This window comes from Nannobrachium achirus (assembly GCF_963921795.1).
Source record: "Nannobrachium achirus genome assembly, chromosome: 10".
In the NCBI taxonomy this organism is placed as follows: Eukaryota; Metazoa; Chordata; class Actinopteri; order Myctophiformes; family Myctophidae; genus Nannobrachium; species Nannobrachium achirus.
Window position 1 is genome coordinate 40,041,728 of NC_137819.1, and position 24,008 is coordinate 40,065,735.

The window sequence follows — 24,008 nt, forward strand, 5'->3', positions numbered from 1 at the left end:
CTCCAGGGGTCACTCTCCGAACAGAGTGATTTATTGTTTGTTTTGACACAAATACAGTCACAAATAAAAGTAAGGTCACCATCTTGTGTATAACACAGGAGGAGAAGGATGAGGCGCGCTGTGTGCACAACTTTCATCCAAACGACCACAGCACAGAAATGTCAAACTTGGCTTTTCTTTCGAGGAATTAGGATTTTCGCTCTCTTTTTGCTCTCTCGCTGTTCCCCTGAGGACAGGCGTCCATGACTCAAACTTTTCACATTGTTGTTGGGACGGTAGTAAGATGTCTATAGTCATCGTGTGCGGTGCGCAAAAATAACTGATTTGCAAGCTTATAATAACACGGTCTGATAGTAGCGTACCGTATAGGATTCCTTAGCAAGGCTGTTATGTTTCAAGGCTAAATTAATCCTGTGGTTTAAAAGGACCCTGATGATAAGCATGCGCGACTTGGGAGTAGGCCTATGCATTATTTTAGGTAATTTATTAATTTAGCTTCACATTTCCAACCTGATAAGGATAGAAATATCTTTATGGACCCGTTGCTTGCTTGTAAAGAAAGAAAGAGACAGAGAGAGACGTGGAAACGGTGACGCTTATTATGTTTTTATTTGGCCACGCGTTCTTGGGCTATTTATTGTTAAATGAAGTAGGCTTAATAACTTATATATGTTTTTATTTATTTTTTGAGCGAGAGAGAGAGAGAGAGATAGAGAGAGAGAGTCGTCCATCGCTAATTGCTGCCTGAAATGCGTGAGTTTCGCTTCTTTAAAAAGCGTCTGTGATTAATAACACAAAATGAATTGGCAGTGAAGTAATTTTCCATAGGAATCGCCTAGTCTGTCAATAGATCAACAGCCGCCTGTATGACCACGTGTCACTTGTTTACATATTTGGTTCTTTTAACAAAAGTCCCATGTGAACGCTAACCGGACCAAATTCAAAATGCAACAATGTAAACATTTGGTCCCTGATCCGAACCTTCTAAACGGACTTTGGGTGAGAACGTGGCCTTAAATTCAATTAATTATTTCAATCGACTACAGTCTCGTTTTATTTGATGGCCGTCCTGCCCTGGCATATGTCTTTTGCAACCTAAACAAATGGACATCAACACCAAAGGCCAAGTGGTCTTGCCCCTGAAATGGCAACATTCCAGGCCTGGACTCAACATATCAGTGGTTTGCAGACAAATAAAACGATAACATTCTTCTCTGGCGAATGGGTTGTTTTATGTCATATCCTCATATCCTACCTTCCCTTGACAGTCAAAATCCAAGGCCACGTTAAATATATTCAAGGTGCATGTACTGAAGTATAGCATGTTTCTTTCCAGCTGCTTGAAGTCTCAGCAGATTATCAACACGTTTAGAAGAGCCACTCTCTGTAGATATTGCGCTGGAACAACTACACTGCATGATGAATTCAAACATTTTCTCAGCACCTCGTGCAAAATGCAAGCACCTTCCAGACCTTCAAACGTATAACACATTGGGATTCACACATACAGATATATCAGATGAAGACAGATAGAGAGAACGATGGAGAGAGAGCAGAACAGATAAGAGAGAGAGAGAGAGAGAGAGAGAGAGAGAGAGAGAGAGAGAGAGAGAGAGAGAGAGAGAGAGAGAGAGTATTAACATGTTTCCCACTTTCCCTAGTCTCGTGAGCCAGACGGTTGCCTTCCACAGTTTTCTACTGCCTCCATCATACAGTCTGGAGTGACAGAAGCTCTGAAAATGATCAGAGGATAAAGCCAATGTGACGCTTCCTCCCTGCTTCTGTTTGATCTTTACAGTCGCAAATGTGTCACATGTACTGTAAATCAAAAATAATATAAGCATACAGTATAATATAGCTAGCTGCTTATCAAAAATGGACATTCTTAAATAAAATGTAAAGATATTTTTAAATATATTTTTGTGAACTGAACTGATGAAGAGATGTCAGGTGTAGTTTCCAGACTGTGCTATAGCATTCGGAGATTGTAATTGTCTGGCTACGCGAGACAACACTTTCCCCAACTCTCTATATTTCCCCCCTCTATTGCTCCATCCATCAACGTATTAATTGTTTTATTTCACATAAGTAGTAGCATCCATATGAGATTTTTGTCGTCCTGTTTTGTTATACTTAATGATCGTATTTATTTATTTGTGTTCCAAAATAATCATATTTGGACCTGTGGCCCCCAGCCCCTCCCGCAAAGATATGAAAATCCATTGCTGCTTTTGACAGTCCTGTGTAATTCCTCCAGTGTGGATGTAATGTCGGATCGGATGAAAGGTCCAACAGTGAGTCCTGAAGTTCTGATGACAAGTGAGCCCCTGTGGACGCGGTGAAAGGATAACATATCCGATCATATCTTTCTAGTGGGCACTTTCTTTATTTTCTTTTATTCTTTTTTTCCCGGGAAGCCCAGGATAAGGTCAGAAAAGTCCCGGGATTTAAAATTAGCTAAATTCGGCGCAACAACCATCTATCCTCTTTCCCATGGAAAGAAATAGTATATTATGCATGTATTGTATATACAGTATATTTTCTGTGTTGCAAATCAAATAAATCCTGACCCCATCAGTCAAAAAACACACAAACCTCAACCTCAAGCACCCTACAGTACCTGCGTGCCTCGTCCCTCCAGCCCTGGGGGCGGATGGCGAACAGGGCCTTGGGCAGGCCTTCCAGGCCCAGGCCGGACAGGGCCGGCCCCACGGCGAACCACATGTGGCTGGAACTAGCCTGGTCGGCCGCCCAGGCCGCCCGGAACACCTGCTCTGCCTCCTCCTGGGAACAGTACAGCAGACGCACCTGGGGGGGGGGGGGGGGAAAGAGAGAGAGAGAGAGAGTTTTAAACGTCCATTTAATCAGTTTGGGCAGAAACTCTTATCTCCATATTTGATATTTTACATCATCATACTATGGCGTTTTGAATGTTGAACCAGGAAAAGTTTACAGTTTTAGAGGTTTTCACCCAACAGAGACGATTTCCAATAGTCTACAAATTAGATCACGGACAATACAATATGGAAAAACAGATCTGCAAAATGTAGTTTGCATATCCTGCGGGTATTTTCCACAATGTTCCCCTGAGAATAGGGATGCTGTAGGGTTAAAATTGGATCAAGTAAAAACAAAACAAAAAACGTGTATACGAGTGAGTGACAAATAAACCTCTTTGAATCTATTCCTTTAACTTTGACTTAACCTTTTTTGTCTGGATGATTGTGAGAGCTCAGTTCCGTCTCAAAGCCCCAACAATTAACATAGAAGCTGCAGAGAACCAACAAACAACTTACACCAGTTGACAGCTTCTCCATAAGTAAAGGTATCCATTACTGAATAATCTGACTTTAGATATTAAAGTGTAGGAGTGTGTGTGCGTGCATGTGTGCATTTGCGTGCGTGCGTGTGTGACGGAGAGAGTCGCAGCCCCAGCCTTGAAGCCTCAAAAGTCTAGTATCTCCCCCGGACCAAAGAGATGTCTCTTTGGTCTAGTGGTTAAGATATTGGACTTTCGCGTGGGAGACCCGGGTACGAACCCGGGTGGGGAGGTTCGGATCACCTCCGTTACATTGGTGCCGTGACCCGGATTCGGGCTTCCCCGTAGGAGGAGGTCAAAGGGGGGTGAGTGTGATGGAGAGAGTCGCAGCCCCAGCCTTGAAGCCTCAAAAGTCTAGTATCTCCCCCGGACCAAAGAGATGTCTCTTTGGTCTAGTGGTTAAGATATTGGACTTTCGCGTGGGAGACCCGGGTACGAACCCGGGTGGGGAGGTTCGGATCACCTCCGTTACACGTGCGTGCGTGCGTGTCCTGCATATTGCAAGAATGCCAAAGCCAAGAGCTATGGCATTGGCTAAAGTCTGTAACTGTTCAGTGTTTGGCAGTAGCCATATATGGAGAAGGCGATGCTTCCTGTATCTGTGATCTGTATCCTGAAACACTTGTTGTTGACTTTCCCAGTGGTTAAGAGTTTCTTGTTACACGTGAACGCTAATGTAAAATGTGTATAAATAAATAACAATAAAAGAACAAAGTATACGCAAATGAAGAGCCTTGTCCTGGTTAATTACAGTAATTAAATTTAAATGAGTACAGATGCTCATTCTCTTGATACTAACTTACAGGTGTTCTAAAAAAATAAGCCATAATGCGGTCTGCAATGTGTCTGTGACTGAATAAAAGTACGACTTCTCTCGTACGTAAGTATGTACGTACGTATGTCAATTATCTCTTGTGATAATGGACAACAAACTCATGTTTCATTTCACATCGGATGTGCCACTGAAGATGTAGAGTAGCGATGTAGCTTTTGTCAAGGTACCCAGCCTCATGATAAAAAAAAATAGCTTAACTTGTAATGCACATCATTCAGAAAGTTGTGCTTCTACCCACACAAGTTACTGGGAAATGCACCGTATAGTTAAACTAGTCCAATCATCCACCTGTGACTGATAAATATAAGCCCATCAGAAATAGGAGTATAAACATAAAAGCCCAATAAAACTTAATACAAATTGAGTTTCTTCCCATTTATGTTGAGATTTTAAAGTATTCAAATCTATCCCTGTGTGGATAACCAAAACACATTCATGCAACGAGTTTCAGAAGCACGGTGGAGTTGGTATGCTATTTGGTATGCTATTTTGTTTGCTAGTACTGTATACCACGCCCATGAATATGGCAGTTTGAATGTGTCATCCCTCCAAATGCTAATGTCCCTGTCAGACAACCCTATATGGTAAAACTCCGAAAATCCCATCATTGGAAACAGTGGAGCACTCAAAATACTTATAATAATGAAACCGTTGAATCACTTTGAACTGAATTAACGTGTGTCTGGCTTTTATTGAACAACTATGAATATGGGATATACTTTTTATCAGGCAACACAGCCTTGATTTCCCCTTTCCCGGGCCTTCTTAATACATTTGACAGGTATAGAACCCTTAGAAAAGAAATCCACAAATTTGGTTGGTAAGCTTCTTAGTGTCTGGCGAAAAGAGAAAGCAATTCTATCCGCTATCCTTGATCCCTCTCATCCCCTCCATGATGAGCTAGTGGGGAAGCACATTCAGACGCAGACTCATCACCCCCCCAGCACAAAACAAAGCGGCTTGGACAGTCCTTTGTGCCAGAAGCCATGGCTCCACGGCCGAGTCTGACCCAACGTGTTCTGTTCTGTTCTTTAGGATAACTGAACTCCAGCTCGACTGCCTTGGCACAGATAGACCAGTGGTTCTCAACCTTTTCATCCCCAAAATAATCATATTTGAACTGGGTACCCCCACACTGATGAGCATTACTTGGAGTTGGAGGAGTTAAGGCATTCCATTTAGTTAAACACAATTCTATTGTGAAAATAGACGATTTACATGCTCACAAGCATGTTGTGAGCATGTAGATCGGCTATTTTCCCAATTTATGCCTCTAATACAGGGCAGGAATTTCATGGAGGCCATGAAGGCCATGGCCACCATTGCCCCTGAGTTTGGCCTTGTGCCCCTCAAACCAATGGCATGACCTGAGGCCACAGTGGCCTTGGATGGAGCATGGATCAGATTGTAAATACCATAATTTATCTATTTCACTGCAGATTAGGTTATCATCCCTAACCCTTAAATTCAACAAATTATTTCAATGGACTAAACTCTTGTGTTATTTGATGGCCTTCCTGCCCTGGCATTTTGCCTTTGTGCCCTCAAAAAATGGACAAGACCAAAGGCCAAGTAGCCTTGCCCTGCCCCTTAAAATTATGAAATTCCAGGCCTGCTCTAATATTTGACTATTTGGCCAATGTTTTTTTTAGAGGTATTAAAAAGGTCTTAAAAGTCCTTTAATGTCCCTTTAGAAATGTGCAGATATACCCTCTATACACTTTATGTTGGTTTCTTTACTGTTGAGTGATGAAACAAGGTTGCACATTAAGCCAATAACTTTCGGGACCCCCCAAAATCATTTCCACCCTGGGGGTCCTGACCCACACGTTGGGGCGTACGCTACAGAACCATGACAGACGCCTGTTGCGTGAAAACGATTTTCACCCAGTTTTACTTCTGTCACTCAGTGGCCTTGTGGTTAAAGTGTCCGCCCTGAGATTGGGAGGTCGGGTTCACACACCAAAGACTCTACAAATGGGACCCAGTGCCTCCCTGCTTGGCACTCAGCATCAAGGGTTGGATTGGGGTTAAGTCTCTGTGACATCCTAGCATCATGTCCAGGAGTTGTACTTGGACATTAAGCTGCCTCTCACTACAGAAACAGGAGCTCGGCAAGGCTTACTGTATAATATACTGTATATTTACTCATACATTCAGACATACTAATGTCTGCATGTACTGTTGATGGGCTGTACACTATTTTCCTGATATCCACTGTAGAAAGCAGGCTGACACAATACAGTATACAGTCTAATCATAATCACTTGATATTCGGTGCATATGTATATTCGGTATATGTCTGTCATATGTATATCAGTCTGTCTTGTCTTGGAAACCGCTGGACAGATTGGCACTAAACTTGGATGACACCCACTCCCCAAAATGTTCAAATCAGTGGCGTCTCTACCAGCCCTCTTAACATTTCAACCTGTAAAGGTCTTTGCACACTGTTGCTTTTTCTTTTTCCGGACGAATATCGGAGCGAATTTTGCGAATCACGTTAGCACACTGCCGCCCGTTTCGTATTTATTTTCGGACCAGGGTAGTTTTTTTCCGATTTTTTCAACTGTCTCCACTGGCTCCCTTGCTCTCTCTCTCTCTCTTTGGCCTGAAAAAGGTTTTTGTGGATTTCGAATTTCCAAAACGCTACGAAAAAACGGAGCAGTGTGCAACGAGCTTAACTCTTGAGGCCTAATTAGACATTTGGTCATTTTTCATTTTTCTTTCGAGGCTGCTCCTCCTACATATTTTCTCCAAAACATGAATCACTACACATTAGCAATGGAGTCATGTGAACTTCATTTTTTGTATTTTTGATATTCCATACTGAACTGCCTTCCAAAGTATGGGGCCTATTTAAAAAAAAGGAAAGGCCAGAAATCATGAACCAATCTACGCCAAATATGGATCACTTGGGGCCTCTACAAAATGTAGAGCCAATGTAGACTTTGCGTAGACGACAGCTCATCTCAACTGCCAAGGTTTTAGTGCTATATTAAATACCAAATGGGACAGGTGTAATCTCCCTGTCTCACTGCCGATACTAATGGCTCTGATGAGATATTATTTGTTATGACAGAAGATTTTGTCAGCACGATAGATCATTTCAATCCATTCCACCTAAATCTTTCCAAATACAAAAGTCCTAAAATCTTCAAATAAATAAAAGTCATTCCTGGCGCTCCGGTTGCTGGTAAGACTGCATACCAACATAATGCAGGGCACTGCAGTCCCAGTTTTTGAACCCACAACCCATTAAGGCACTTTGCATGTCATCCTCATTCTCTCTATCAGCGTTCCTGTCTCTCTTTCACTATCCAATCAAATATCACTATCAAATATTACTACTAGCCACTGTCCATTAAAGCCCAAGCAATGCCAGAAAAAATTATGTCAACGTTATGTGATCCAGCAGCAAATAAGTATTAAAGATGTATTGTCTTTGCCTTTCTTTGATGTGAACTGTGAAGAATGGTCTCAAACGTTATGTCCCCCCAAAATCATTATCCAGTGAACATAGGCGTAGGCGTTGTATTAAATAATATCGTTGCTGTCGGGCAGAAACCTCCTATATCCATATTATAACTTTTTGTGTTTTTTGTAAATGAATGCCTTACAACTGATCATACTACGTGATCACTGATCATACTACAGCGTCACAGAAAGACAACAAAGTAGCAGATCAACAAGCTGTGCTTCGAGCTTGTAGATCTGCTGTTTTTGTGTTTTCGAATTTGAATCCTGAAAAGTAACAGATTTGGACATACTGTATGAGGTTTCCTCCCGACAATATGAGCCTCATTCATTGTTTATTTGGCATCAGGAGCACATGAGCGACGTTCACGTCAGCGACGCCATCAATCTGTCGTCGCCTTTACACTAGCAGTCAATTATTTTATACGAGTTTGTGAAATTGAGCAAGGAAATAGGCTTATTATTAGGAGGATTGATGGGATATTTCCCCTCTTTCAATAACAGACACACATTTGCCTCATAAAGAGAAGGTGGATTTTTTTTTTTCTTTCTGCAATTGAATTGAATCCAGCTCCAACTCATGCAGTACCAAACCCATCTAGTCCATGGCATTTAGCAGTGGGAAATGTCTTAATTGCTTCTAACTCAGCAACAGAACACATTCTGTCCAGAACGCACTGATTGCTCTCTTTTCAAATGAGGCAAAGTTAAGGTAAGAAGAGAGTAATCTGTCTCTGTCTCTTTGCTGGAGAAGAAGAAGAAGAGTTCTAGGCATTCTTTAAATGTCTTGTTGATCAGTCAGTAAATGTCTGTTTTGGGACAATACTGGCGTGGATAGCACTCTCTGCCTGCTCGTCTTGGGAGTCATTTAAAAGAGAGTACGTAAAAGGTTTGTCACTCAGACTAAAGTCCCGTCAGAGGACAGAGATCAACACGTCTTCAGCCTTCAGCTTGCCAAACTGGCCAGGATCTTGGCAACAAGTCCAGAGGTGTAATTTCAGAAAGATTTAGGGGGTGGCAAAAAATAAGTTACCAATAAGCATTTCTAAAATAGCGAAAACAGTGGATCTACAGGTGACATGTTGAGGGCTTGTAGATCCACTATTTTCACCATTTGTTGGGGGGCGAAAAGAGAAACGTTCGAAAGTGTTTGCCTATGATGACATTCCCTAATAGGGATGGCACATTGAAAATGGTTAATAAATGAATGGTCGCTTAACAATAAAATTTGTATCTAAATTCTAACACGTCATGTGTCACATGTAGATGGACAGGCATCGATTGTGATGAAATCAGATTCATCTGCAAAAAACAATTCAGAGTTGGGGACAATATGCATAAAATAACTGAATTTGAGGTTAAATTATTTGAACACTGGGGGTGGCAATTGACATCCCCTGATGCCCCAAAAAATGCCCTTCAAGTCAAGGCATTCTCACCCCCATGACATCAAACGGGTGATTTTTTGGGACGGACGTTTGACCAGAAGGGGAGGGGGGCAAATATTACACATGTTGACTATACTGTAGGGAGGATATGAGTTGCCATTCTGTCCCTGTAGGAACATTAACTCCAACGGTGTGAAGTCGGCTCAAGCGGACTTCACAACAATCAGAAATAGATGAATCAGAAGAGTCGAATGGTACCCCCTTCCAGTCAAACGTTTTGACATTTGGTCACTATATCGTCATTGTCGGGCAGAAACCTTGTATCTCCAAGTTTCAAATGTGTATGTTTTTTGGTAAATTAAAGCTCTAGTTCATCATACAAAAGTGTAGCACAAAACTAGTGGAAATAGCAGATCTACAAGCACACAACACCTCGTGGTGCGAGGCGTTGTGTGCTTGTAGATCGGCTATTTTCACTAGTTTAAATCATTTTTAAAATGATAAATACAAAACGAGCGGTTTTGGACATACAAGGTTACCACCCGACAACGACAATATGCATTTTGTGGAGTGAGTGTTCAAGTTCAAGTGCTCAGCTTTGCTGGACAGGTGATTCAGTCCGGCTCTAACTGAGAAATCAGAGAGAGAGAGAGAGAGAGAGAGAGAGAGAGAGAGAGAGAGAGAGAGAGAGAGAATGGAATGATTGAGGTATACATGAGAAAGTGAACAAAGAGTGGGCCTACTGTTTCCACCACTGTGCATAGATAAGTACTATAACCTGCTGTATATTTAGTGCTGCTCATTATTTCTTTGATCCATCTCACCTTCTGCACTGATTCCCTAAGGCGATATAAACCGCTGTGTGCTTGGGAAACCAGAGACCCATATGTATGTATGCACGGACTAGCATGGCTTCATAGCCCTGGGGCACATATGCATGGCACCTAACAGCCCCGGCGGCCTGCAAGTGCCAATCAATCATGCTTAGTTTCTTTCCTTTTTTTTGCACTGCAAACCATGATGGCCTTTTCTATCTCGTACACGTGTGTGTGTGTGTGTGTGTGTGTGTGTGTGTGTGTGTGTGTGTGTGTGTGTGTGTGTGTGTGTGTGTGTGTGTGTGTGTGTGTGTGTGTGTGTGTGTGTGTGTGTGTGTGTGTGTGTGTGTGTGTGTGTGTGAGTGAGTGAGTGAGTGTGTGTGTGTGTGTGTGTGTGTGTGTGTGTGTGTGTGTGTGTGTGTGTGTGTGTGTGTGTGTGTGTGTGTGTGTGTGTGTGTGTGTGCATGTGCGTGTGTGTCAGGGGCGTCAATTGGGTATGGCAGGGGTATGCAGCTGCATGGGTCCAGGGCGGAAAATAAAAGTTACTTTTAAATATAAATTCATGAATGTCTCTTTGTCTATCTGTGTAAGTACATTTTATTTATATTGCACCTCTCACAGAGAGATCTCACAAAGGCATAATGAAAGGAGTCTGTAGAACATTCAAATCATGTGACACCAGCAATGAACGCCTGTTCAAATAGTAGCGTTTTGAGGTTGCTTTTAAAAATGTCAACAGAGGTTGCATCCCTCAGAGATTGTGGAAGGTCATTCCACAGTTTTGGGGCCACTGCTTGAAAGGCCTTAAGTCACCTTCAGTTTTATGTTGTTAAATTACAGTAAAATAACTACAAATGCAAAATTTAACAAAATGTACTTCTTAAAATAAATGTATCATGCCTGTCGCTAAGGTATGGCAACATGACACCAGTCATGTTGCCATTCTGAACTGACGCCACTGGTGTGTGCGTGTGTGTGTGTGTGTGTCATGCACTGCGAGTGAAAACAATTCTGTGTTAACTGGCAGGGGAGAGAGGGGGGGTCTCAAAGCTGATCACCATAGTCTTAATCCAACTCTGTTCAGAGCATCAGGACCTCTCTATCTCATCAACCGCTTACCTGAATCAATACAAAGATCAATTCCAGAAAGAAATCACCCATGATTACTTGCCTTTTTTCCCTTTTTAGTTAATTTGAAAAAATGCAGAACACAGTAGCCATTACTCTTCAGACCATCAGGAATAGATGAATCAGAAGATTCTCATTAACTGTCAGAGTGAAATAATTCATCTAATTCATCTTCTGGCCTTTTCCCTTTTACATTGTGTTCTTTGGTTTTGCCCTTTTGACTTTTTCTTTGTTTTCCTTCTCTTTCAGTTTAGCACTTTGAAAACAGCTTAACCATCCCTTAAATGCTTTCTCCACATCAGTTAATAACTCATCAACAATCCTATTCAGTGGTCACTGGTCGAAATTGGCAGATATACAAGCTCATAAATGCATCACATCGCAACAGGCTGTGAGCTTGTAGATCTGGTATTTTTTGAATAGCATTAAATACTTTTCTTCATTTTGCAGGGGACCCCATGGACCGCATTTTGAATACCACTGAGCTACACACAACAGCTGCACTATAACTGCCACTGCCAAAACACTAAATCACTGCTGTAGTTGCAAAGATGGAGCAGCCAGCCCAGAATCATCAACCTTAAATATCATTTCAATGCAACCTGTTTACTTGTAACGAAGTACTTCTATATTGTGGTTTGAGGTTAACTTAAGTAGAAGACCTGTAGTAGTAGTGGTTTACACCAAATATCATTACATTTAGCTCAACGTTGTCATTCTTAAGAATCATGTATGCCTGTCTTCAAAAAATTACCCAACATGCTTCAATTTGCTTGATTCACAAGCTGATGAAAGCATATTCATCGCTGCAGTTTCACAATCACTTGACAGCTCCCAGAAAAAAGTAGATTTTCTTTGCAGGCAAGGGGGAGGGAAACTTGTTAGTCTAAACAACAGTATTGGCCTTGTCAGCTCGAATCCAGGAACACAACAACTGCACTGTTCATCCAAGATACTTTCACACCAAACAACCTCCCTACCGTCAAAATTACACCCTTCTGCCCAGCGTTCCACACCAAACCGGTACTACCATGCCGATGGTATATTTTTATTCTAAAAATAAAAAAACACACATTCATTGCTAATGCCGCCGGGCCATGACACCTATAGCCACGCGTTGGCTGCTGCCGCAGAGAGCTCCAATCAATCACCCTGTGAACCCTGACAGTGCTTAAGAAAACCTGTGAACCTTGAGAAACTGTGAGAGTCACCTGTAAAAAGTATACAGAATGCCAGACCTTCCAGCCAGAGGAAGCACACATCCTCTCTCCTGAACACTCTCCACTCGCTATATAAGCAAACAAGATCGACAGGCAGAGATAGCCTATGTTTTTTTTTTTGTTGTTGTTTTTTTTTTACCAATTCTTAAACCCTACGGTATATATAATTGGTTGTCCGGGGTAAAAGAAATGTATAATAATAAGAAAAGCAACTAAACAAAGGACAAACCAATAACAACTTTAGGTTAAACAAGACAAAACAACACAATGCAAAACAAAACTCTGAAAATTCACATTTTGAAAGCAAATCGTCTCTGTCAGGTGGTCCAAAGCTGCTTTTCAGTATTAAAAATTCAAAAAATAGCAAAAGGTGCAGATTGACAAGCTCAAAGCGAGTTGAGTTTGTGGATCTGCTATTTTTGATACTTTTGTGTGACGCAAGTAAGGCGTTAATGTACAGGAAAAAAACATAAAAATATGATTTCCATCCAACAGCAACGAAATTGAAAGTCACAGCCTGCACACACACACACACACACACACACACACACACACACACAAACACAAACACAAACACACACACACACACACACACACACACACACACACACACACACACACACACACACACACAATGTCCCCGACCAGGCTATAGTCATCAGCTTTTCCATCCACGAAGGATCAACAGCAACACATGTGAATCCTCCATCTCCTCCAGATGTAACATAACATGCCATAGCTCAGTGGTTCTCAATCTTTTCAGACCCCCCAAAATACCCTATTGAGCTGGGGACCCCCCCAGCCTGACAAGCACTTGGAATTGTAGGAGTTGTATTGGGCAAGAAGCCAATTGTGAGGTTGTAGATAGCATACTATATATTTTCAAAATGTTTGACCAGTTTTTATAATAATAATAATAATATTGGAAGAACCGTGCACATGTGGCCATTAGTCATATTTTAAAAAGTACTGGAATAAATTCCTTACCAAAAACTTTCTTCGACAAAGTGTTTGTAAAGGTCTCTAGTAACCCTAACCCTAGGTGAATCCGATACAGCTGCTGAAAGTTGGGGTCCCATTAAATTAACTATACAGGAAAAAAACACACCAAAATAGATATGCTTTAAGTAGCATGTGAGGGATCAAACTAGGGTTTTTTCCATGATTCTGAATCCATTGCAAGAATTTAGTTTTGCACGAAAAAAAAACACATTCCTCATCACTAAACTAAAATAGTTTTGTTGGCCCGTCCACACTCGCAGCATGTGGCCCGCTTCTGGGAGAGTGTCAGGTGGGGAGTTTGACTGGGGCGGGACACCTGTCAAAAGGCAACGCAGGTGTCCTAAGGCGGGCTCAGGGAGGACAGAAACCTCCCGTGGAGCAGAAGGGCAAAGGCCTGCTTGATCTAGTCCTTCAGTATGAGTACAGACCAGCAGGACTGTCGGTTCTGGACAACCCGCTGATCCCAGTGGGGATCAGCAGACAGAAACACACTCTCTCTGATCCTTTACGATACATTATGCCAATCGATCAGAAAGTCCTCCAGCTATGTGCCTGTCTGACATGTGTGTCTGACACAGACACCTTTCATGTATTTATAGTTAGCTGTATATGTACAGCAGCTAACCCAGCAGGCACCCATCTGCACTGCTTCAAAACAACACCACCGCATATCGTCGCTGTCGGGCAGAAAACTCTTATCTCCATATCGTAACTTTTTGTGTTTTTTCATAAATTAACACCCTGCTTGATCATACTACACTATTTACTACAGCATCACACAAGAGCATCAAAAGTACCACATCAGCAAGCTCAAAACGTGATGCTACTTTTACAAAAATATATATATTGTCGTTGTTGGATGGAAACCTTGTATCTCCAAGTTTCAAATTTGTACGTTCTTTCGCAAAATAATGACCTGCTTCATCATACAAGGCTGTCGCACAAAAGTAGTGAAAACAGCAGATCTACAAGCACACAACGCCTCGCGGTGCGAGGCGTTGTGTGCTCGTAGATCGGCTGTCGATCACTAGTTTAAATAATTTGTAAAATGATAATTACAAAACGAATGCTTTTGGACATACAAGGTTTTCACCCGACAACGACGATATATACAGTATATTTGAATCCTGAAAAGTAAATTTTTTGGACATATGAGGTCTCCACCGAACAGAGGCGATGTTTTAAGTCTATCGATCAGACGGTCTCTGAGTCATGTGCAAGAATGTCTGACAGATTTCGTGCATTTTTATAGTTTGCTGTACGTGTAGAGCGAACCCACCAGGCATGGCACCCATCAAGCTCTGCGTCAAAACAACAGCACACAGTATGAGTCAGTCAAAAAAAATACCTATATTTAGAACATTGGAGAGATGAAACAAAAGCCCAAAGTAGACCAAATTGTTATTTTGACCCGAGGCAGAGAATATAAATTGGCTGAGTATCTCCACTTTCCACTAGCACATAAATAAGGCTATAGTCCTGCCAATGTCAGTCCCGAGGCACGTTACTTCATGCCATCCCCTTTCTCTCTCTGCCTCCTACCCTGTCTCTCCCACTTTTACTCAAAAGAGTCAAGCAGACAGACAAAAACAATAGAATTATGAAGCGGAGAATGATGTGGACGACCGAACAGGCTCAGTGCCCCCCAGACTTAGCAGTAACAGAAAGAAATCAGGCTACAGCTACAGGGCTGGACTGGGATGAAAATTCTGCCCTGGCATTTTTAATGCCTTGACCGGTGTGTGTGTGTGTGTGTGTGTGTGTGTGTGTGTGTGTGTGTGTGTGTGCGTGCGTGCGTGCGTGCGTGCGTGCGTGCGTGCGTGCGTGCGTGCGTGCGTGCGTGCGTGCGCGTGCGCGCGTGCGTATGTGTGTGTGTGTGCGTGTGCGTGTGCGTGCGTGCGTGCATTTCAGCATGAATACATTCATTAACAGACTCTTTAGTCTCTCTCACACAGCTGATGCGGTCTAAGGTTTTTGCCACAAGATGATACAAGTGTACACATATAATGTGAATGGTAACAATGCACGAATGGAACCAAATGGACCCTTAGGCCCTGTGTCCACCAAGAGTGCGGCGCATGTTTTAATAGTTTATAACGGGAGCACCACATTTTTGTAAACTCCAGCAGCTTGGTGTTGCGCTGGGAATTACTTTAAAGTAATTAAGTACATTTACGTGATTACTGTACTTTTGTTTGGTATTTTTACTTCTACTCCACTGTATCGCAGAGGAAAATATTGTACTTTTACTCCACTACTACAAGTATTTGAAAACTTTAAGCAATAGTTACTTTGTAGATTTTGATAATTACTACAAAACATACAATAACCATTTCAGCCTATAGTATGTACATTTCGGCCATTTGAAAATAGCCGATCTACAACCTCACAATTTGTGTCGCAATGCAAGCTTGCAGATCTGCTATTTTCAAAAGATTATACATTTGAAAACTTGTGAAATGGGACATTCTGTATAATGAGTACTTTCTACTTTTGGTATTTTAAGTACCCATACTTTGGATTACCAGACTTTTACTTGTTGCAACCGTAACATTTCTGCATTGCAGTATTGACATTTTTACTTAAAGGGGTATTTCACTTTCAAAAAAACTTTAGGTAATTATATCGTCTAATCAGGCTTTTATGAACACCCTGAACAGTTTTTAATTAGCTTGATTCAATATTTAGATATTTGATGTAAATGTTATCAGGCCCTCCAGGCCCAGGGCCTCTCCCCACACGTATCCATTGTAACTTCAAACTTCATTTTAACCATGACAGATTCATTAAAAACACCCATTATTTCTTTCTGGTGACTCATACTACCCTCCTAATACGTGAGCAGGCTGTGTTTTTTCGATAACTTTTTTCATTTATTTTTAATAATATTTTTTTGGTATTTCATTTTTTCCATTTTCCCAAATAATTATTAAAATCAAACCTCGGTTCGAAGTGGAGCGGCGAATCTGAGCAGCTATACCCTGTGTGTGTTGCTAAATGCCTAAACTGTAAACTCTAAACTGTGCCTGTGAGTGAGTGGTGAGTGTGCCTGGCCTGCACAAAACAGCGCCCCTCCTTTAACTAGTGTGTTGTGTGTGGCCACTCAAGGTATTGCCAGGCTACGGACACGGCCAGCCAGCCAGCCACCCACCCAACCACCCAGCCACCCAGCCACCCACCCACGGACATACCCACGGACATACCTGTCTATTGGGAGCGCTTTCACCACTCCAAAAATAAATGAATGGTTAAAATGAAGTTTGAAGTTACAATGGGTGTGTGTGTGGAGAGAGGCCCTTCCCCTATTTCCCTGTTGAAAGTGGAATATCCCTTTAAGTAAAACATTTGAATACTTTTCCAACCACTGCGATTTTCCTTGCCTGACGAAAGCTAAAACATTTTCTACTCGGGCGCCTGGAAGTGCTTTTAAGCAAGCACCATGGCATTTTCAGCCGAGAAAAGAAAGCCCAGTGGGGCTTACAGGCCCAGATAGGTAGACTTCTGACCACACCAAGGTGGTCGAGATAGCAAGACAAATGGAAAACTTCCTAATGCTAACCCCCAGAGGAGAGACTGATGGGTGACAGCTGAATGTGTATCTGCCTGAGGGTCTCCGTGTGTGACTCTCCCTGAGGGACACAGAGACCGTCCAGGAGACATGGTGGAAGAGGGCTTTACAGTACAGGAGGGAAGAGGCAGTGGTGGTAAAATAACTCAAATCTTTTAAAAGTATCAATACTGTAATGGAGAAATACTCTGTTACAAGTAAAGTCTGGAATTCTAAATGTCCTTGAATAAAAGTATGAAAGGGTTCAATATGTACTTAAAGTACCAAATGTAAATGTAAAAGTACGGTAGGTACAGAGTTCAGACATACGAACACGCGCCAAGTAAATCCTGAATACATTCAGTTGAAGAGCCCAGAGAGAGCCATTATGGAAAAAAAGAGAGATTAAAAAGTGAGAAAGACCCAGAGAAACAGAGTGAGTATAGGAGAGGAGCTAGAGAGAGAGAGAGAGAGAGAGAGAGAGAGAGAGAGAGAGAGAGAAAGAGAGAGAGAGAAAGAAGCCTGATGACACTCGAGGTGATTACTCAGAGGAAGTAGCTACTTGAATTGATTTTCCAACACTGCTTTGTAAAAAACACACATGCGTGTGTGCGCGCGCGCGCACACACACACACACACACACACACACACACACACACACACACACACACACACACACACACACACACACACACACACACACACACACACACACACACACACACACACACACACACACACACACACACACACACACACACACACACAGGCAGTTATATCCTGCCACCGACGCGCACGTCACCAATGAACTCTCTCTCACACCGTTGACATGCAGGGCGGCCAATGAACGAGTGCTGCTCTGTACTGCTGTATGTCCCTCCTCCTTGTACAGCGCAGTTACTGCACACAGTCGATGTAGTTTAAACACTTAATTTAAACCCTACAGAAGGGGTATTTAATGTTTTATACATATAGGCCAAGGACCTTATCTGAGAGAGAGATGAAGCTGGGACCTTATTGTATAAAATTGTGTTGCAGATTCAACCTTTTCATAGATTTCATAGATATCTTCGTAGACTTGGGTGGTGTTGTGTTGGATGTAAATGTGTATTTTCAGACAGTTAACCACTTAAACCCTCAATTCTTAGAAAACGTGTAATTGCTCGTTTTCCCCCTACAACAAACCTCAATATTGTTTCTCGATTTCTGGCACAGTGTAATGGCTCATTCAAATGCCACTCTGTTCTTTTACTTTTATAGATTATGTTTGATGTATCAATGAATCACTATGATTGATTGATTATCTCTCTTCTCTCTCTCTCTCTCTCTCTCTCTCTCTCTCTCTCTCTCTCTCTCTCTCTTCTCTCCCAGCTTCACAAACAACAACAACAACAGCAACAATGAGTGACCCTGTCCTATGCTTGTACCAATAGTTCAAAATGACAAAGCTTCTGGAAAAATATGTGACTTATTTTTGTGTGTGTGTGTGGGGATCTCGGGGAGGAGAGGAGAGGAGAGAAGGGATGAGCTGGGCGAATAAAGCTCATTAATGATTAATAACAGAAACACGGAGTCAATTATATGAACTGTTCTGAACGAAACAGACTTAAGATGGCCCGTAGCATTAATAACAACCCAGATTTCATTTCATACTGGCAAGTTGGTAATCTAATCTCAACTTTGTGCCCGACATTAACATGCAACCTGGATTTGATCAAATCCTGCTCTGATCCAAGGCAGATAGGCAGATAGGCATAAGGCGTGGCTCTGCATGAGTCTAGACCAAGGGTCTTCAACAGGGGCTCCGGGACCCATAGGGGGTCCTCAGAGTTACTACAGGGGGTCCTCCAAATCATTGAGTGACCACTAGAACCCTAGTGTCCTTATTCTGAGAACTTTAGCCAAAAATAGCAGATCTATTTTTTTTGTCGAAGACCTTTGGTGTAGAGGGGAAAAAGAGTAGACTATGAAAATTTACATGAATCCAAAATACACTGATGATCGATCGTGCTGTCAAACAATGAAACTATATGGAATCTATGAAAGGGTTGTGGGGGACCCTGCTTCATCTCTCTCTCAGCTAAGGGGTCCTTGGCCTGAAAATGTTGAAGACCCCTGGTCTAGAGGTCTATACAAAGACCCCAGAACCGCGGTAGAACCGTGAAGCTGCCATCGCATGGTGGTCATATCTGGGATTGCAGGACTTCCGCATTAAAAACGCTACTGCAACCTGCTTCTACCATTTGAAACCTGCTCAAGTCTTCCATATTTGGGCACCAACATCTGGGGCTCAAATCAAGACAAATGTGGAAGTAGAGCGTTCTTCAGGGTGCTTCAAACGCTGATGAGCAACTTTCATTGAAATTAATAGCTGGGGGCGGGGCAATCTGTCTTCTAGATATATTATTGCGACCGTAGTTGCGACCGTAGATTGCTATTTAATGTGAGAACTTGCAGCTCATGTCCGTCTGTCTGTCTGTCACACCTCATGCTCCATAAATGGCCAAGATACTTGCAAATTGACATCTGACATCTATGATGTCTGACGTCATAGACCACATGAGAATGACACAATATGTGCATATATGGGCATCTGACATCATGGGTGTCTGACGTCATAGACCACATGAGACTGACACAATATGTCCATATATGGTCATTCCCCTTAGACCACGTGAGACTGACACAATGGGCTCTATTTTGATTGTCTTGAGTACCAGCTCTTATGCCTTAACTTTAAGGCCTGTCCATACTGTCTCCGACCACCAAACGTTTCGTCAGAAAGGTCCAGTTCAACTACAACATGACTTCACTCACATCTTCTGAAAAGCATTACCCCGAATTAGAGTTCGGAAAGTTGCACGTCGGAAAGTCGGAACTCTCCGACGAAAGGTTTGGTGATCGGAGACAGAATGGACAGGCGTTTAAGTTAAGGGATAATATAAGAGCTGGTACTTAAGACAATCAAAATAGAGCCCATTAATATATCTATGGGCATTCCCAGATGATGCCCTGTTAGGGCAACCACACTAATACAATCCCTTTTATGCCCATATATGGAGATCCCTGATGATCAACATTAAGCTTCATGTGGTCTATGACGTCAGATGCCCATACACATATTGTGTCTCATGTGGTCTGACATATTCACAGCCCTTATATAAGGGTGTCTGTCTGTCTGTATCCAGAGCAAATCTCTGGTTACAGACACACATGGACTATGGACTGACAATATTTAATTTGAAGACACTGACTGAATGTTGTGAATGGTCACACACAAGCAAAAAGTATGGGGCAAAAACATATTTTAATTTTGTATATATTTTTTTACCCAATAAAAACTGATCTAACATTCGAGCTTGCCATAGGCATAGTTAGTTTCCAAAATGCCATAGGCCTATATTCAGTTTGAGGTGAAAGATCATTACCTGTAATTTATCACTTCATTATCACACTTACAGTACTGTCCAGGAGCTCCATCATCAATCATTCAGTGAGAGATGTACTATTCCAGATGGCAGATGTCTCCGTTTAGACAAACGGAGGAAGACTGACACATCTGACACCAAGCCAACCGGAGCCTTAACGTCGTTAACATCAGGCTTGCATGCGGAAGGGGGGGGTATGGTTTTTTAAAGGTTGGAAATGCATCTCATATTCAGACAGTTGCAATACGGTACAAGTATGTGGTACAAGGCCAGAACACCATGCTCTGTCTAGCTCATTGAGTAGAAAACGGTACACTGGTACTAAATAGGGGTGTAACGATATAGTGACTGAATCAAAAAATCGATTTTAATTTGCAATGATCTACTATAAAAGCAAAATATCGTACGGTTTTGGCTTTGTATCGTATTGTTTTAAGATGCGGTAATTGGTATCGAATTGTTTTGCAATGCAAATAATTGATTGTATGAAAAGTATTTGTGCCTTTTATTCAGCAATTTCAAGAGGGAAAATTAAAAAGAGGGGTCTAATTACCTTTCCATTCCATATACCGGTAGCTACTCTTGGTCTATCGATAAATGTGTGTAATCTCTGTGTTCATGTCAAGGTGGGTTTGTCCATGTGTTGAAATATAATGTCCATGTATTTGCTAGATAATCACAGCGTTTACTTCCATATTAATAGATTTTTTTCACGTTTTTACACAGATTAAATTTCTTTGCAAAATAGTTACTATATTGATTTTAAATCATAGAATCGAATCGTATCATAACGCCATGAATGGGCCAATATAGTACATGTATCGTATTGTTAGCCATGTATCGTGATGCGTATCGTATCGCTGTTAAAATGTATTGTTACACCCCCAGTACTAAACCATTTTCTCGGAGCCCAGAACTTTCTAAATGTTTCAGAAATAACAGAAGATGTACCAAGCTCACAATGTGTGTCATCGCGAATGAGTTTCCCAGCAGGAGGACACTAGGGTTCATGCAATCTGGGAAACCATTCACAAAAGAACAAGGCGGATCTGTCTTGAATCTGTGAACTGCAGTCATGTACAAAGAGAGGCTGTCTCTTGCACCAGACACCCGAGACATCTTCATAGGACATCATGTCTGTCAGAGTCATTTCCTTCTGTTACATCATGTAACATCATATCATGTTCCTGGAGGTCTGTTCTCTTAACTCCCGTTTTACCTGCCGTCTTTTCTTTTCTGTCTGCCTTTTCCATTTCCACAGAGGTCATTTGATCACGGAAAATGGGAGGAGATGGGCGATGGGCTGAGCACGAGGCGCGGAACAGAAGTGGAAAGAAGGCGAAAGGGTGTGGAAGAGACGAGATGAGGGCCATGGTGCAGGTGACAAAGACGGGGTAAAAGTAGGGCAGAGGCCGAGAGCAGGAGAGGGAACAATGGAATGAAAAACAGAGAAAGACATTTATATCATCTCTGTCGAGTGGAAACCTCCTAAATGTCCAAAACTGTTACTTTTCAAGATTTGATATATATATTTTTTTATAATGCAAAAGTAGCAGATCTACAAGCTCAAAACGTGCCGCTTCGAGCCACGATTCAAGCTTGTGGATCTGCTACTTTTTGATTTTGTGCGGCACTGTAGTATGATCAAGTAGGGCGTTAATTTACGGAAACAATACAAAAAGTGGAGCTACTGTAGCCAGACTGATCATGTGGATTCACTTAGGCAGAGAGTAATGGAAATCAGAAAATGACTGGACCAATCAGTGACTGTGTTTCACTGTTCAGTTGAAACGGAGTCACTGATTGGCCCGGTCATTTTCTGATTTCTCAACATGGAATGAATCCATGTTATCAATCTGGCTAATGCCAGGCTAGGACATTTCTGCTTGACAGCAACCATATACTGTACATCTCACAGTGCCTTGTGATCAGTGGTGGAAAGTAACTATTTACTGTATTTAAGTGAAATTCTGAGGTACTTTTACTTGAGTATTGTACTGGAGTAGGCCTACTGTATTGTTTTTATCTCTCTCGTTGCTATCAATTAAATCTCTTTGAAGGTCCAAGTTGCCATGGTCTCCATAGACTTCCATGTAATTCATAGTGCACGGATCATGCACGCCCATGCCTAATCATGCACCACCTGGGTGCACGCTGTTCACAGCTTTCAAACAAAAAAATCCGCTTGGAAATCCGTTCAGGCATTCAAACTAAAAAACAAAATGGACCATTCAGCATAATGAATACTTTTACTTTTGGTACATTTACTCAGGTAAAGAAAATGGAATGCAACACTAGGTGCAAAAGAAAGATTTGTATTTAGGTGCACTGCCCAGCGTCAGCAGCACTCAGTAATGTCCTTTCATTCATTGATTTATCAGCCTCACCCAGGATACATGCAACGGACGCATTTCCACCAGGTCGGCTTCTTCCTCAGCGTTCAACTTTTACTCAGGTAACATTTTTATGGGAAAGAGAAAGAGAGAGACAGACAGACAGACAGACATCCCACAGCGCCTTGTGATTCATTGTGTCTCTTATCAGATGTGTCAGTCCAGGGACACGCAGGTGACACGCTGTGTTGACCTGAGCAGATGTCCCTCCCCAGTCTGGCTGTCCACTTCCACAAAAACATAATATACCTACCCATAACAGGGTTCCCCAATAGGCGGCCCGCAGGCCATTTGTGGCCCACGGGGGGCTACTGTCTGGCCCACACCAACCCCAGTAATAATGGTGGTATAAGAGCAGCAACAACTAGTATATCGTCGTTGTCGGGTGGAAATCTCGTATCTCCAAATTTGTACGTTCTTTCACAAATCATACAAGGCCGTCGCACAAAAGTAGTGAAAACAGCAGATCTACAAGCACACAACACCTCGCGGTGGCGAGGCGTTGTGTGCTTGTAGATCAGCTGTTTTCACTAGTTTAAATAATTTAATAAATAATAAATGCAAAACAAACGGTTTTGGACATACAAGATTTTCACCCGACAAAGACGATATCTGAACTGTCGCTGGAGTAGCGGGAACGCTGGCGTCGCCCCCTGCAATTTTGTGGCCCTCGGCTCGGTACCCTAGACATAATTCGGCCCAAACTAATTGGGGAACCATGACCCATAATATAGACTTCTCAGGATTCAAATTCAAAAACAACAAAAGTAACAGATCTACAAGTTCGAGCTTGTGAAACAGCTTCTTTTGATATTTTTTTATAAATATATATATTTTTTATTATTATAATTTTTTTTACCTGCGCCTCGTTGTCCTTGAGCAGGCGCTTGGTGCGCGCGCCGCCGGGGTCGTCCGTAATGTTGAGCACCACCACGCTCTTCTTCTCCCAGCCGATGAAGGAGCCGTCCGTCAGCCCCTCCACCATGGCCAGGAAGTCCTCGTAGCCGTGGTGGCGCGTGGTCACCACCGAGAAGGACGTCCAGTCGTACTCCTCCAGCACCTCGAAGATCACCTCCAGCTGCAGCGCCGTGGAGCAGGTGAACTGCAGGTAGATGGAGCCGCTCTCCTGCACGGTGGGGAAAGAGAGACAGAGAGAGAGAGAGAGAGAGCAGGGAGTTAGAAAAGCGATTAACGTTTCAGTCGCGTCGTTAGGGACGTCACAGGTATGACATTTTACATGACGATTAATTTGCGATTAACGATTTAATTGTGTTTTTCTCGTTGACAATTACATTTCTGTTTGGCTTGTAGGATTTGAAGTTGCACATGGCAGATATGGCACATAACCTAAATATACAAAGAAATGACAACTTTATACTTAAAAAAGAACATTGATAGTGGAGATAGCCGATCTACAAGCTCATAACGCGTCGCATCGCGACGCGTTGTGAACATT

The 24,008-nt window shown here is 42.2% G+C and overlaps 1 protein-coding gene across 1 annotated transcript in view; it reads right to left on the minus strand.

Annotated features, from left to right (window-relative positions):
- The window catches only part of LOC308293038 (uncharacterized protein), a gene marked incomplete at both ends in the record, with an annotated part of 240,708 nt that overhangs the window by 178,484 nt on the left and 38,216 nt on the right, over window positions 1–24,008 (minus strand). The window contains 2 exon segments of the mRNA XM_080735468.1: window positions 2,621–2,808; window positions 23,412–23,678. Of these exon segments, the coding sequence (XP_080591594.1) occupies window positions 2,621–2,808; window positions 23,412–23,678 (455 nt within the window).